General features: G+C 36.2%; 1 protein-coding gene and 1 long non-coding RNA gene across 2 annotated transcripts; both read left to right on the top strand.

Annotated features, from left to right (window-relative positions):
- The first annotated feature begins 1,561 nt into the window (after positions 1-1,561).
- Positions 1,562-8,666, top strand: LOC134494238 (uncharacterized). Its single transcript, XR_010067653.1, has 3 exons — positions 1,562-1,636; positions 5,395-5,684; positions 8,506-8,666. It is a non-coding gene; the product is annotated as an uncharacterized LOC134494238 (long non-coding RNA).
- Positions 8,667-10,759: 2,093 nt separating this feature from the next.
- On the top strand, positions 10,760-14,642 carry LOC134494237 (DGAT1/2-independent enzyme synthesizing storage lipids-like). The gene is made up of 4 exons (XM_063299295.1): positions 10,760-10,947; positions 12,087-12,147; positions 13,545-13,684; positions 13,786-14,642. Exons 1-4 carry the CDS (start codon positions 10,783-10,785, stop codon positions 13,885-13,887), a joined length of 468 nt encoding a protein of 155 aa, XP_063155365.1. The 5' UTR covers positions 10,760-10,782; the 3' UTR covers positions 13,888-14,642.
- Positions 14,643-16,342: the final 1,700 nt, after the last annotated feature.

Here is a 16,342-nt window from a genome sequence, read left to right as displayed (position 1 = left end):
TCTCTGTAGTCTGATCCTAAATTGTGCAATAAGAAGTTCGTGATCTGAACTACAGTCAGCTCCAGGTCTTGTTTTTACTGACTGTATAGATGCCTGCCAGCTGCAAAGGATGTAGTCAATCTGATTTCGGTGTTGTCCATCTGGTGAAGTCCATGTACAAAGCCATCTCTTAGGTTGTTGGAAGAGAGTGTTTGTTATGCAGAGTGAGTTGTCTTGGGAAAATTCTATCAGCCTATGTCCTGCTTCGTTTTGTTCTCCCAGGCCATGCTTACCTGTAATTCCAGGTGTCATTTGACTGCCCACCTTAGCATTCCAGTCTCCTGTGATGAAAATAACGTCTCTTTTAGGCGTGTTGTCCAGTAGGTGCTGCAGATCCTCATAGAACTGCTCTACTTCAGCTGCTTCAGCATCTGTGGTTGGGGCGTGTATTTGGATCACTGTGATGTTAGATGGCTTGCCCTGAATTCGAATTGAGATCATTCTATCGTTTTTTGGATTGTATCCAAGCACTGCTTTAGCCACTTTACTATTAATTATGAAGGCTACTCCATTTCTTCTGTGGTCCTCTTGTCCACAGTAGTAGATCTGGTGGTCATCTGATGTGAAGTGGCCCATTCCAGTCCATTTCAGTTCACTGACGCCCAGAATGTCTATCCTTAATCTTGACATCTCACCAATAACCACATCCAATTTGCCCTGGCTCATAAATCTTATGTTCCAGGTTCCAATGGTGTGTTGATCCTTAGAACATCGGATTCGCCGTTCACCACCAGCACCGTCGGCCGCTAGCCGTCCTTTTGGCTTTGAGCTAGCTGCGTCATCATGTCTGGGGCTAGTTGAGTTCATCCTCTGTTCCTCCCCAGTAGCATTTTGACCATCTTCCGACCTGGGGGTCTCATCTTCCCATGGTATACCGACATATCTCTGGTTGTACTGATCCATTCAGTTTTCACGGCCAGAATACTGGGGTGGGTTGCCATTACGTTCCCCAGGGATCGCATTTAGTCTGACCTCTCTGTCCTGACCTTCCCGTCTTGGGTGGCCCTTCACGGTTTAGCTCATGGCATCACTGAGGTGCTCAAGCTCCAGCACCACGACGAGGTAACGATCCTTTGCTGAAGGAGAATTTTGTAGAAACAAATAAACAGTCAGAACATTTTATTCAGAAATTGCTAATAAATTAGTTACAAAATTCACTCTGTTCAAGGGTGCTTATAGAAAATCCCGTATGTATGTAAATCTTTCTCTGTATATGATGCGTCATAACTTACATGAAATGTTGGTGATCAGTACAAAGAAGAATGAACCTAAACTCCCAGCACAAAAGAAGCAATAAGTCCATGAAATGGTGGGAGACTATGTATAGTAAGTATCTCCTTGCAGCCAAGGGAAGCAATTTGATTGTTAGATGATACTGCAATTAGAGACGTAAACCACGCCTACAGCCAGGAAGTTTCAAACTCAAAAGATGCAGTCAGCAGAACCCTATCAACATATGACAGGTGAACAAAAGAAGGAACAGAATTGTGTATTCATTAACAAGTAAAAGCTTTCAAAGCTGGGTCAGCTCTTACAACTTAATCCACTTAAAAGGCTGTGAAAAAGAAGAGGACAATAATCACCTGTCTAGATTTTGGTAACACTTTTAAATTGTTATTTTGAGGTTCTGAAACCATTGTTCAGTTTAAGATAATATGATTTTAATAAACAAAAGGATTAACTAAATAATCTTAAAGAAACAAAGTGATGAGATTGCTAAACTTCTTAAAGCATAATCTATATATACTTAGAAGGGCATAGCAAAAGCCAGTGTATAGCTAGTAAATATAACTAAAATTACTCAGTACTTAATGAAAGACAGACATATACTCAATTTGTATTGTCCCTCTTGCATTTTACAAAAGTTGATAAAAATGGTACAATTTTATGCAAAGGATTGTAAACTTAAAGGTGACCTTGTGAGCTTTCTTTCTTAAAGTAAATTACATAATTTGCAAGTATGTTTTCAGTGTGGGTTGAAATAGCTTTGTACAAGCATTATTGAGGTAGCTATAATCTACACAAAAATGGTGAAATGATTGACCAGTTTTCACAATAAACAGTGACTTATTTAATTGGGCAATTTTGTATCTCTAGTTTCAAATTCCTAATTCAACTTAGTTAAGGAAACTAAGCTATTAAAATCTGACAATAGCAATGGAGTTAGGAACATATATCTGTTACCTATTCTGACCTCAATATGGGTCAATGATGTGTGGAAGAAGGATGCTACATGCATTACTATTTCTCCACATAAGCATATATATGGGGCTGGCATGAAAAAAAATATGCTACCTTCTGTCTGCAGCAGTTCCTGCTAGCATATAATTCAGATTGCAGCTACATAGTTTAAAGTATATTGATCTTAACGTTACAGAACTAATGAACAAATACTATAGCTACAATTAATTGTTAATTAATGAAACATCCATATTCAGCTGTGTACTTGACTAAAGATTTATAAATATAGACTAGTCAAATAAATACCTGATGCACAGAACTTATGGATTTAGAGTTCTGCATGTGTTATCCTGGTTTTTTTCCTACTCAGTTGTTTATATTCAGGTCCATATTGCTTAATGCTCTTCAATTGTACAATGTAATGTAGCATATGTAATTAACAAGAAAGTTCAAAACTTGATCTATGAGTATGAATTAATGATTTTATAGAATGGCCCACCTGTTCAGAATGCCAGGACTTCTCAGACATCAGTCTTTACAAATCCAGGGACTAATTATTTGTGTGGTCAGATGGAATATTTTTATATTTAGTTAGTATAAGAAAATTGAATCTGTTTTGTAAGCAATAGTTAGCATACACCACACTTTCAGTCCTTCTTATATGACCAATTGCTTGGTACATTAAATTGCTCAGTCCTCGTTATCTACACATTCTATTTCCATGGATTAGCTTATACGCATCTATAAATGTGTAAGCCATTTTTCATCAAACGGGGTTTCAATGTGGCTACACGAGGCCATGAGTAGTAGCGAAAAACTGAGCCTTACCTCATCATCAACATGAACTACACCAAGGGAAACTGCATTCTTGTTCTTGAGTGTTTGTTGTATTAACAAGTCTCCACGTGGTTTTGATAATAGATCACATGATCTCATGCTTCAATAAGCAGTTTCCATTTTCATGGTGGGTTTCAAGAACATAACCTCTTCAGATAACAGGGATTGAGTGTACTGAAATTGTTGATTATGGTACTATAAATGCTAATACCATTTTCATTCAGTGTCTAAAACGATCAGTAGCTTTCTGTCTAAATGAGTCCTGAAGTTTCCAATCAAGGTCAGAATATGTGGAGATGTTTTATAAATATAAACATTTCCTTTGAATATATCCAACTTCATAGAATAAACTGAAAAGTTGAAAATTTAGACTAACAACAAACAGTGAGCCTATTTAAAAAATTAGAAGAAAAATGTAAATAAAAACATAATTCCAAACAATGGTGCTGTGAAAAGCAAAAAAGAACTTCATTTTAAGGATCATTCTGAAGCTAAAAACCAGTGTACCATAATGCTGCACACAGAATTATTCTCCTGTAATTCTTCTCCTAAGAGAAAAAGTTCAATTTCTGGCTCTTTAGGGGAAAGTGAGAGATGAGATGGTAATGAAGTGTAACATTATGCGGCATGTGAAAAAAGTCTTTGAGGATTGCAGAACTGTTGGCCTATGGGCTAAATGTTATCTATTGCTTTAAGATGAGTGTTAGTTGTGTAAAAATAACTAAATAGGAGGAAAATAGGAGGAGGGAGTATGTTCCCCACCTTGAGTTATTTTTAAAAAATAATAAAGGCAGGACAAAAAAATGTAAAAAAAATCTAAGATGTCAGTTCCTCTATTAGACTGTAAGGGGATACAGGAAAATGTGTGGTGGCACTCTGTTCAAGGACTTTGAAGGAAACATGATTAACTCTGGACTTACACATTGGAACTGCATTGTAAAAAAGCCAAACTCAAAAGTACTGCAGCGCTGCAGTGCTGCAGCTAATCTCTGCTCTCCTGTGCCCATATCACAGAAATGATGTCAAATTCCTGCAGGCAGTTGCACATTCAGCGTAAGTGATTACAAGAGGAAAGCCATTGCATGTATGGCCATTGGCTTCCCTGCAAGCTCATGTGAAGTTATATGGAGCTCAGTTTATCTGGTTTCTGACTCATGTGGAAGCCAGTATGGAAAATAAGTTGAGTTCTTTTCTTATTGAGGAAAATTACAAATTTATTTATTTATTTGTTTATTTATTTATTAACCAAATTTATATACCGCCCATCTCACTATATAAGTGTCTATGGGTGGCTTACAAATAAAAGGTCATAAAAACCATTATAAAATATACAATGTTAAAAGTGAGAAGCTAAAAGACAGAGAAAGCATCCTCAAGCCACCAACCATCCCCAGGGCTGCCTACCACTATTGGATCCCTATGCTAGTTGGCAGAGCCAGGTCTTAATGCTCTTGTGAAAGGCCAGAAGGGTGGGGGCCAACCTCACCGCAGGGGGCAATTTGCTTAAAAATTTGCAAGATAACTAAAATTTGAAATTCTAATAAACTCATATTGAGATCTTGTGCAGGAAATTGCATACAGGTAATTCTTGAGTTATGACCATTTGTTTAGCGTCTGTTCAAAGTTACGACGGTGCTGAAAAAGTGACTTATGGCCGGTCCTCACCTTCATATGATTGCAATTTGGGTGCTTGGCAACCAGCATGTATGTACAATGGTTGCAGCATCCCAGGGTCACATAATCACCATTTCCGACCTTCCCAGCCGGCTTCCGACAAGCAAATGCAATGGGGGAGCAGGATTCGCTTAACAACTGCAGCAAAAAAGGTCATAAAATTGGGTAGGGTCATGTGATGCCTCACTTCACGACTGCACCACTGAATGATGAGTTTTCCGATCCCAATTGTGGTTGTAAGTTGAGGACTATCTGTACTCCCAAGATTTCAATCATGATGTCCTAACAGTCAGAAATCATGCTGAGATGAGGAGTAGGTCTCTAGTGTTTATTATTGCTACATAAAACAGAATCCTAAAAAACTGAAGAAGCATGGGAAAAACCCAGACATATAAACCCCAAAAGCTAAGGCGGGTCTGATCTGTGCCTCTTTGAATGGCTGCTTAATTCCTCAGTACTACGCATGCGTTCTCCCCCCTGGACAGAGGCCCCCTCCTGCTCGCCATGAGTACTCATGACACATTCTCACATAGAGTTGGTGTCATTTTGTGGGAGGGAGGACAACAAATGCCCCAATGTTGCTAAGGATTGTATTGCAAGCTTTGTTCCAGCTCCATACGTCACTAATCTTATATTGTTCTATCATTTTTTCCTCTCATGCAGGGATTCAATACTGACACATTTTGCACAGGTACTTATGAATTCCTCAACAAGTCCAGCATACATATATGGAGAATGGCTCCCAGTGTGCTTGGAGAATTACTTTCTTTCTGCAGTCTTATGGCCATTACTGGCATTAGTGGCAGTTCCTCTTTGGCTTTTCTTCTATATCTACCTATCTCTTTTTATTGTCCTGGCCTATGAGATGTCTGGCAAAGTTAAGGAACAGCCCCATAAAACCTACTATTTTATTTTGGGATATCTCTGGGACTCCTTTGGAAGAATATGGCATGGTAAGAAAGGTTTGTTCTTCTGGGTTTGTTTGTTCTGGAAAAAGGGTCCTATTTCTGAGGTTTACATTTGGCACCAGGCTTTTCTTAAATTCATTGAAATATGAATACCCAACATTTTATTTTACCTCATTCTTATCTACTCAGAAGTAAGTCACAACTACATACAAGGTTATTGAAGGTTGACTGATAACATGTACTGATCCCTGCGCTTTGGCCTAAATTTTTCAGACACAGTGAGTGCCACAACTCATCCTCCCATCTGGCTGGCAGGCACAGAAGGCATTCCAATCATGTGGTAATGTCACTAGAACGGCAAAAAAAAAATGGTCACTAAAAAACATTGCTTTATGTTTTGTGGAATGGGGATGTTCAAGGATGGGACCAGGAACTTGACCTCCTAGCCCCACTCTAGTTTTCACTTTTTAAGCTGAAAACCACAGCATGAGAATTCAGAAGATCACCGGCTTAAATGTTAGGTGCTTTTAGGGACTGCAAATGTGTTGCTTGGGAGCCTTGTGTGGCCTGGGGAGCGTAGGTTGCTCTCCCCAGTCCTAAAATAAAGAAATTTCCCCTCTATCCTGATACTAACTGATAAGATTACCCGTGGAAGTTTTTTTAACGCTTCAACCTTTACATCACAAGAGGAAGCACTGCATTTTCATTTGTCATTGTTGTTACTTGTTTCTTCCACAGTTTGCTGCAAAGATGAAAACTGAAATAAGAATGATTGGTACAGAGATACACAGATTATATGAAAAGTTTGAAAAATGAAGGAAATTAAGATGTATCAAAACATAGCTGAATCAGAAAAAAAAGAAAGATGAAAAAATATAGATGTAAAGTAAAATAAGGATGTGTGCTATAAACTGCTATATTTATCCATAACACTGTCATACTCTTCCTCCAAGGAATTTAGGGCAACATATTATTGCTAAACTATTTTACTTGGTAATATTCTCTATGATAGATTATAGTAAAAGAGTCCAGCCATCCCAACCCAGTTATCATTCAGATTTATGGATTTTTAATTTCCACAATTCTCAGCAATGGCCATTCTGACTGGTGAAGACAAGGAGTCTTAAACCCTCACATCTAGAAGGTGTTAAGTTGAGGAAGGCTGAGGAAGTACTGTTAGGCCATTAACTTAGCTTAATGGCTAGCTGGAATTTGAGTTCAGATAAAAATTCTGGTTTAAGTCCCACAATCTATCTATGATAATGTTCACTACCTGTATTTAAAGCATTAAATTTAACTGATCTACTACATTAACTTGTTTCTACATTCCTGAACCATTGCTTCAGCAAAATAATAGTCATTACTACATTCAAAAAATATTTGGCACAACATACATCTGGTATTAATTACATGTTATTCAGGAGATCTTTGTCTGGATGTCCTGATTCTTTCTTTCTTTGATTGGAAGAGAATAATGAGGTCCTGGCTAGTTTATCTATAAACTATAAAGTAGGTATCTGTATTATCCATACAGTTCAGAACCTGGACATGGATTTTTATAAGAAAATAATTCTGTGAGAAGCTTACCTTTCTGTCACTTTGAACAAACTGAAACTTGCACAAATTCATGTTTGTTGCACCAGAGCAAAATATGTATTGGGAGATCTTAGTCCATTAATTGCATTAGTATTGCTTTCAATATACCACATTATTTTAAACTACAGTATATTACCACTCTATTTCAATATTAATATTAAATATAATTTCATTTTTAGATTTTTGTAATACAGTAATTTTATATATTGTGTTAGCTATTTTAGTTTTAGCTATTGTTCCATAGTTTTATATCATTATTTTGATTTATATTATTATTATTATTATTAATAGTAGTAGTAGTAGTAGTAGTAGTAGTGGTAGTATTACTGCTTTATACTTATTACTATTACTACTATCAGTCCCAATAAATCCACTAAAGGATGTATGCCTCTTCATTGAAGGTTATGGACCATAGTATACCACACTGGTTCAGTGTTGGTAGGCAGATTTTTTTTTTCAATTTACCAATCCAGGTGAAAGAGAATGAATGGCCCAAAGTCACCCAGCTGGCTTCTGTGCCTAAGGGAGGACCACTCATATTGTTACATATATTATTATTTGTATTATACACAGTTATACTGCACTGTGATATACTGTAGTTTTCATAGTCATAATATTAAAATACCTACCTTGAAAGGGGCTTGTCTGTTTGTAAAATGGCTGCCAAGATAAATATGTCAATTAGAAAATATCCATTCACTAAAAAGCAACTTGGTGAGGCTGCTGTCTTTCATTCCAGCAGCTGCCTTATCAATTTCAGTTTATCTTCCCCATATTTCTGGCAGCTGTATATACTTCTAAACAAATCAGTGGAGTCACAATCACCAGCTATTTTTATTTCTGAAGAATATTTATGGGGTCTATCTAATGCCAAAGATGTTCTTGTCTGTAACAGTTGTTGTTAGAGGCTAGGACTTTGCAGGATGCCAGGTTTCCATTTATTTATGTGTTTTTAATGAAAAAATAAAAATAAAAACAGTAAAGCTAATTAGAGATAGCTATTTGGCAAGTGGAAGTATTTTTAGGCAGTAGGCTCCTGCCCCTGTTCTCCATAAAATTCAAGGTACATCACTTAATAATTCCATCAAACAATATAATATTGTGCTATTTTAATAGAACTAGAGACTACAGCTATCTAGAAGTAGCTAATGCTTAGAGATCAAGCCTAGCCATGATCTGTGGAGACCTTGAAACCTCTTTGTATAATAAAGTCTTATGATGCCTTCAGTTACTGTATGAATGACAGTATTCTGTTTTGTATTAAAAACAGGTTATGAAATACATGGAATAGAAAATCTACCAGATGGACCATGCCTTATTATTTATTATCATGCTGCACTTCCTATAGATTACATTTTATTTTTAGCAAGAATCTTTTTCCTGAAGAACAAACTGTGTTGTCACACCGTGGTTGATCGTTTTGTCTTTAAGTTGCCAGGTGACATATATTTTATTTGTGTCATTGCATTTATAAGATATATAGCCCATCTAATGTCAGAGCAGCTGGTGATGGCATATATTGTCCTTCTCCTGCCTCATTTTATTCTCAAACTCATGTGAGGTAGCTCAGGCTGAGAGTATCTGGGGTTCAGTATAAACTTGAATGACTGTTGGAGGTTTGTCTCACAGATATATTTTCTTGGTGGTAGTGCCCGATTTATGGAGTTCCCTTTGACAGAAGTATGACTAACCCCAGGTTGCCCTGTTTTACAGAAACTGAAGAAATACCTGCTTACCCAGGCATACACAGGGCAACAGCTGCTTTGGACTGTCTTTAATTTATTTTTTTTCCCTTTCTTTTAAGTTGTATTTGTATTTTCTAGTTTATCATGGGGGCTTTAATATTGTTTTCTATTCTTCTTGTACATTGCTCTGAGCAACTTCAGGAGGATAAGCAGTATGGAAATAAAATAAAGCACCCAAAGACAGCACATGAGGCTATGAAGATGATTTGCTTTGTTTTCTTGAAAGAAAGAGGGCATCCAATTTGCCTTGATGAAGCAATTTGGGTGGCTTCAAATTACTCTGAGGCCAATGCTGAGGGAGAAAGTTCCTCTCAACCTTCTCCCTGAGAACTAAGGAACTGCCCTCAGATATGGTGCTTCAGGCATGTTCACTGAAGCCATCTCTTTTGGAAGACTTTCAGTGTGCGTAGGCCAGTATTAAGAGAGAAGTCACCTCTTAGTCACCTGTCCCTACCAGCACTATCTATTACTATATTTTATTTATTTACACTTTTCTATAGCATAGTGGTTTGAAATTTATAGGGAAGAATTTCACAACAGAATACCACAACTGAAGAATTTTACTTTCTTGTCAGCACCTTCTCTAAATCTGCACATCTACCAAGGTCATTTTAAAATGCAGTCTAGCAAAATAGATCATGCTATATCAGAAACTGCAATATAATATTGTTGTTAGTTGCAGTTTATTAATGAATAAATAATAGAATAACAGGATAAATGCTTTATTGTTCAAAATAAAAATAATTCAATTTGAAATAAAACAATTCTTGTAACTTTTTTTGGTAATATTGCCTTAATGTTTAACTGCCCAGGGTCCCCCCTTGTAGGGGAAATGGGCAGTGATAAAAAATATGATAGATAAATAAATAAATGCTGACTAGATTATTTGTTTTCTTTATTTACTTACCAATTAAGAGATGTTGACAATCATTGACAAAGTTCAGAAAAGAAATTGGTACTGCTGATGGTTTTATTTCAGAAATGAAGAAAACACCATAATACCATCCTATATTTCTTTATCTAAGAATGTCATTTTCAGAAATGAGCTCAAATTCTTCTAACTTTCTCAGCTCATTATAAGTAACACTATATTATCTGTAAACATACCAACTACAAATACCTCTTATTCTCCTTTTTCTCCAAACAGTTCTCATTTTGGTTTATTTTCCAAAGACAGATGTGTCCAAAACCTGATTAAAAAAAACAACAATCCCATTCTAGATGGTTAAACCCGTTTTTGTTATCAAGAAATAATAATCTACATAGTGTTCTATTGTTCTCATTTCATGAATTATATTTAAAAGTTTTCATATTTTCCATGAAAAGTTATAAGCTTTCAAAAATATACTTTCTTATTACATGGTTCAATTTTTGCTCTCAAAAAAGTTTCCAGTTGAGTTTCATTCCTAGTGACCCATGGACATGACCCTGTAACTTTTCTGTGACAACAGTATGAAAGGGCTTTTTGATTTGTGAGCCTCCCATCCAAGTACTAACCATGTCCAACCTTGTTTAGCTTTTTCAGATCAGCTGAAGCCATTAATGCTTCCATCAAGCTGTCTTTTTTTCTTTTTCCTTAATTCCTGGTTTAAAAGGGATTTAGGTTTATGGGATTCTTTTTTGGATAAGTGTTTATCCTGTTTTAGTATTACTATTATCTTTGCTTCAACATACGGAGCATTATTTTTTAGTTCTTAAATAAGGAAATTGATAAAGTAATTAGTATTGCCACTATTTCTTTAATTAATGTACTATATTATTGCTCTCTTACAGGTTTAAGACTGCTTTTCAGGAATCTGAAAATGATAACTGGTACAAAGGAAGAATGTCTTAGTGCTCTGAAAAATGGTGAATGGGTGGCTCTTGCACCTGGGGGAACACGAGAGGCCATCTTTAGTGATGAAACCTATAAAACTATATGGGGTAAACGCACAGGTTTTGCAAAAGTTGCCATAGAAGCCAGAGTGGTAAGTCCTACCAAATACATGGAGAAATCACACTATATCTTCCACAACATCTGTCAGATTCCATTTTTATTAATTCCATGACAGTTGTTCCTGCACTGTTGCTTAACTATCTTAGTAAAATCTGTTTACAGCTTCTGAGTTTGGAAGTTTTTAAATCTCTTTGGCTAAATGAGTCTTTATGAGATCATTCTTACAACACCAAAGTGGCACTCCTCTATATCAGCATGCTGGCTGGGGAATTCTGGGAGTTGAAGTCCATACAGCTTAAAGTTGCCGAGGTTGAGAATGGTATTTGGTATTTTCTACATCAGTTATGCAGTGTTGATATTGTAACATCTCTGTCATGCACCTGCCCTCTGGAATGAGGTTCTCTCTGATATCTGGGTGGCTTCCCCTTGGATGGCATTCCAGAGGGCCTTAATATCTGGCTCTTCTTGGTGCTGGGCTAGAGTGGTTGATATATGTTTTGTGCTGTTGGCCAGATTCACCATCTTATTTAATGTTTTCTATTTCAATTATATATTTGTTATTTAGGTTTTTTCTATATTGTGAACCTCCCTGACTCCCCCTGGAGTCAGGTGGCACCTAAATCGAATTAATATCAAATTAATAAATAAATATCAGATAGAATATTTATTTTTTATTTATTGCTCACATTTATATGGCTGCCTATCTCACAGAAGGTGACATTTCACATACAAGGTGAATATACCTTTCTCATGCATTATTACCCAATTCTATTTGCTCATCCCATATAATTCTAATACACAAATATTTGGGAAGGTGGTAAATTATGACTGGGAGGTTCCAAGTTCAAGACCACCATCAACTATGGAAAGCCATGAGGTGGCTTTGGGTCAATTATTATCTTTCATCAATTCTACCTTATAGGCTTGTTTTTATATAGAGAATCCGAGGAGGGAATTCTGTATATGCCACTTTAGGTTCCTGGCAGGAAGATGAAATATATACCTAATAACTTTATAAATAAAGAAAATCATGAGGAAATTGCTACAGTAATTATGAACAGGCCATATATTTATAATCAAAGCACATGTTCTTCAAATTGCCAATTACTTAAATGAAATATTTTAAATAAACAAAGTTAATATTTGCTTCCTTGCCTTTCTTTTCCTCAGCCCATAATCCCAATGTTTACAGAGAATAGTCGTGAGGGGTACAGAACACTTGGAAGAATAAGTAAGATCATATACTATATATTTTCCAAAGTTATAATGTACCATTTAAAAAAATAAACTGATTTATGTCAGTATACCTAAATATTCTGAAACATACTATAGAGCAAATAGTATGGAAGATTTTGTTCCAACACAGTGATTTTGTAGAGTGATGGAATTTTCCACTGAACGAAGTTTTACCAATGTGCATATTCATAATATATCTGATTTTATTTCACTTAACCAATATTTGTTTTTCTGCATGTAGGTCATTTTACTGGAAAGCTGCAACCTTCTAGATTGTGCTGCTATTTGTATTGTCTGCAGACCTGAGAACCCATATTTTAAGTAGCTTATGATTTGAGATATTGTATGCTCACTAAGAAAGGCAGGGAAAACATGCAGAACATACAGTAGCCTCTGGAATTTTTTCTAATTCTTTACCAACAGTGGCCACCACTGTTATCTGTGTAGTAAAGTAACATGGTGTGTATCTGTGTGACTTTGATCATGTTGGGTGCATATGTTGCCTCCGTGTGTGTGTGAGTGAAGATCTAATTTAGGGTGGGTCCGTATATATTGCCTGTTTAAATGTATCTGTGTCTGTGTGTATAAGTGAGTGCCTAATCAAGGTGGGTGCTGTTGTGAATGTGCCTGTTTCTGCTCTCCTCTTGTGCAAGGATTTTGTTTTTATGTGTCTACTGTGAAGCATGGAACAGGGCGCATACATTCCACCCTGGGTCATGTGATCAGGAGAGAAGAAGTAGGGAGGTTTAGAATGGAGCTGTGAACAGCATTCCAGGGTGCCACTCAACTGCCTATCTCCTGCACTGGTGGAATTTTTTATGAATCTTTTTCTCCCAGAAAATGGGCAGGATCTGAGCCTGACCAGGTCTAACCCATTTTAGAATTCTTTCTTTTGCTAGCTTATTCTATCATACTAAATTTGGTTCTGCTCTGTTCCATTTTCAGCATTAATTTGATGATAGAGAGATAGTCCTGAGTTGCCATATATTTCTTTCCAATATTCCAGTTGAAAAGAATAATAAAAACAGAAATAAATTATTTTATCCATGCAGGTATATTGCATGTTGAACATACTCAATTTTCAATCATCATTCTTATTAGAGCGTAACTAAACATTAGAAAATGCCCCTTGAACATGTCTAGCAAAAACTGTGTGATTTTTATTAGACATTTGTTGTAAGGGTCTTTTGTTTGAAGTAGAACGACACAGATACCGTTTTAATTGGTGTCATCAGTGATATAATAAGGTTACTTTTAACAAAGTATAAACCATAAAAGAAAATAAAACCATAAAACCATAAAACCATATAATTTCACTTCAGAATGCACTCTACCTAAACTTGTAAACTGTCTCATATATTTAATATGCTACCTAATTTTCTCATCATATAGGACTACTGAAAAACTTATATGAATATATTCGATGGCCATTAGTTTTTCTGTATGGTGGGTTTCCAGTGAAATGGCGTACACATGTTGGACAGCCCATACCATATGATCCAAATATAACTGCTGAAGAGCTGGTGGAAAAGGTAAACTGATCTATATGTGAGAATCATTATATAATTAGGCTCAATAAGCAAAAGCCTTCAGGAATCAGAGAACTTTACATGGGTATTTCTTCTTCTAATAGGCACAAAATGCTTTACGGATGTTAATACACAAACACCAGAAACAACCAGCAAGCATAACAAGAGGTCTGTTGGAACGATTTCATAGCAAGAAAAATGAATAATTGCAATAAATATATTATGTAACAATTACAGCCTTCTCCTTATTGTAACTCTATATTATGTAATATGTATTATATATACATTTATCTAAATGAGTTCCTGTATCTCATAGTTCAGCTGGTTTTGAAGTCTTCCAGGCTGAAGGACTTCATTCTCCATGCCTTGGGTGTACACTTCATATAGGCTTGGAGTTTCACAGCCTCTGTAGTAACCCAAGTGATCTTGGACTCAATGTATATAAGCAGTTACACATTAGACATTGTCTTTTCTTTGAATCAGGTGAGACATAATCTGAAGATGGAGGACATTGCCATTAATACTTTGCCATAGTTGGGTCGTTATCTGGTTCATGTGTCAACTGATGCCACACTTGACCTCTTCAAGGGTGGAGGACTGGTTAGAAAGGCTTGCCCCATGTGCCTGATGGAATAATTTGACCTTCTAAGGATTATTGGGAAATTTTCTGGCAAGAAGGTAGGCCGTTGTAGAGGGAAGAGGGAATGACCTTGAAGGATAGGAGGAAGAGCTACTACCAAGGCAATGTTCAGATAAAAGGGGCCTGAGCCCAGGTCACGACAGTAACTTGAGGAAATATTTGTTAAATTAAAATGATTTTAAAATAATTAAAATTGTTAAAGGATATTTTCTTTAATTGTAGGATTTTGTTGCAACTGTGATGTTTATGTTGGGGATTGTTTTATTATGTTGATGTTTTATTATAATTGATAGTAATTATAAACTGCCTGGAGTCTTTGAAGCTGCCAGTATATAAATTGTCCAATAAAAAAATAAAAAGTTGATTTTTGAGGTGGTGATTATTTTTATTGATTAACCTTTTTTCATGTTAAGTGGCATCTTAATTTTAATGTTAGTTCATGACAGTCCTTAAACATTTTGCTACCTGAAATGAAGCAGCATATAGTACCTATCTATCAGAGTCAAAGTATAATTGTTAAAGGACAACCAAGTTATTTCTGATATATGAATCAGAAAGTCAAACAAACATCTCTCTTTTCTCCTGGTTTTAATGCAACAAAACAAAATATTCTCCGTAGGGCACCTGCTTTATTCAGCCAAATTTTAGGGCTAGCTCTTTGGCATATAAATAAATCTGATGGATACTATATAATTCTTTATAGAAAATCCAGTCTACAGTATAATGCTATCCTTTCCTGTCAGACATTACTGCCGGATGTTCAAGGACTACCTCAAAACACGGATGGATATAATAATCCAACGGTTAGATATTTACTAATGTTATGTAGAACTCTTACCTCGTCTCCCTCAGTTATTCAAATAGAGCAACATAAATTCTTGAACTGGAAATTCAGGGACCTCCCCCTGATGCACCATCACTTCAGCAATCTCTTCCCTTTTTTTTCTCCTTTGGAAAGCCATACTTCATTTTGTCCAAACTGACAGTCAATAGTCTAGCTTGGTTCCCATATTACATCATGCTTTATTTTTGTGTTTGAATTTCCATTGTCTTTCCTTTGCAATTTTTTGATTAAATATAGAAGAGTAATTTTAAAAAATTGAAACTTTCACTCTGCAAGGTAATGGTTAAGGGATTATTTTATTATTATATTAGTATTATAGTAAAGGTAAAGGTTTCCCTTGACGTAAAGTCCAGTCGAGTCCGACTCTAGGGGGCGGTGCTCATCTCCGTTTCTAAGCCTCGGAGCCGGCGTTGTCATAGACACTTCCGGGTCATGTGGCCAGCATGATGACACGGAACGCCGTTACCTTCCCGCCGAAGCGGTACCTATTGATCTACTTACATTTGCATGTTTTCGAACTGCTAGGTGAGCAGGAGCTGGGATTAACAACGGGAGCTCACCCCGCCGCGCGGTTTCGAACCGCCGACCTTCCGATCGACAGCTCAGCGGTTTAACCCGCAGCGCCACCGCGTCCCTCATATTAGTATTATATAATATAATTAATCCAATAAAATAAAGTGCTATAATAAATGATATATTTAAAAGGAGAATAATGCTTACTGTAGCTTGGGGGGTACCACAGTGTTTCATTAGTATTAGCTACTTTCTCACTGAAGGCAGATACTGTAGATGTATTTTGGTATATAGTTTTATGTTTGAAAGAACACAAAATAAAATATAGAAAATCGGGATTCTGTGTCACACAGCTAGACTGACAGATTAACTGAGAATGTAAACTACTGGAGTTAAAATCATTCCAAAGTCCACATCAATTTTTAAATGGCTAAGTGAAATAAACTGAAAATGATTCTTTTAGTTGCCTGAGTAATTTACAGATTATACAGGTATCTAATAAGTATGTTGTAAACTACAACCAGAATATTTTAGGCATCGAGGTCCTAGAAAACTCTTACTATTATCTCTCACTCATAATGTGTTCAGATTTCTGTCCAGTCACATCCAAAACCTCAAACTGTTTCTAAACAAATTAAAAAAAAACGACCTAGAATGAATTTAC

The sequence above is a fragment of the Candoia aspera genome, chromosome 3 (genome assembly GCF_035149785.1).
Source record: "Candoia aspera isolate rCanAsp1 chromosome 3, rCanAsp1.hap2, whole genome shotgun sequence".
Lineage (NCBI taxonomy): Eukaryota > Metazoa > Chordata > Lepidosauria > Squamata > Boidae > Candoia > Candoia aspera.
This window is presented reverse-complemented; position numbering and strand designations above follow the sequence as displayed.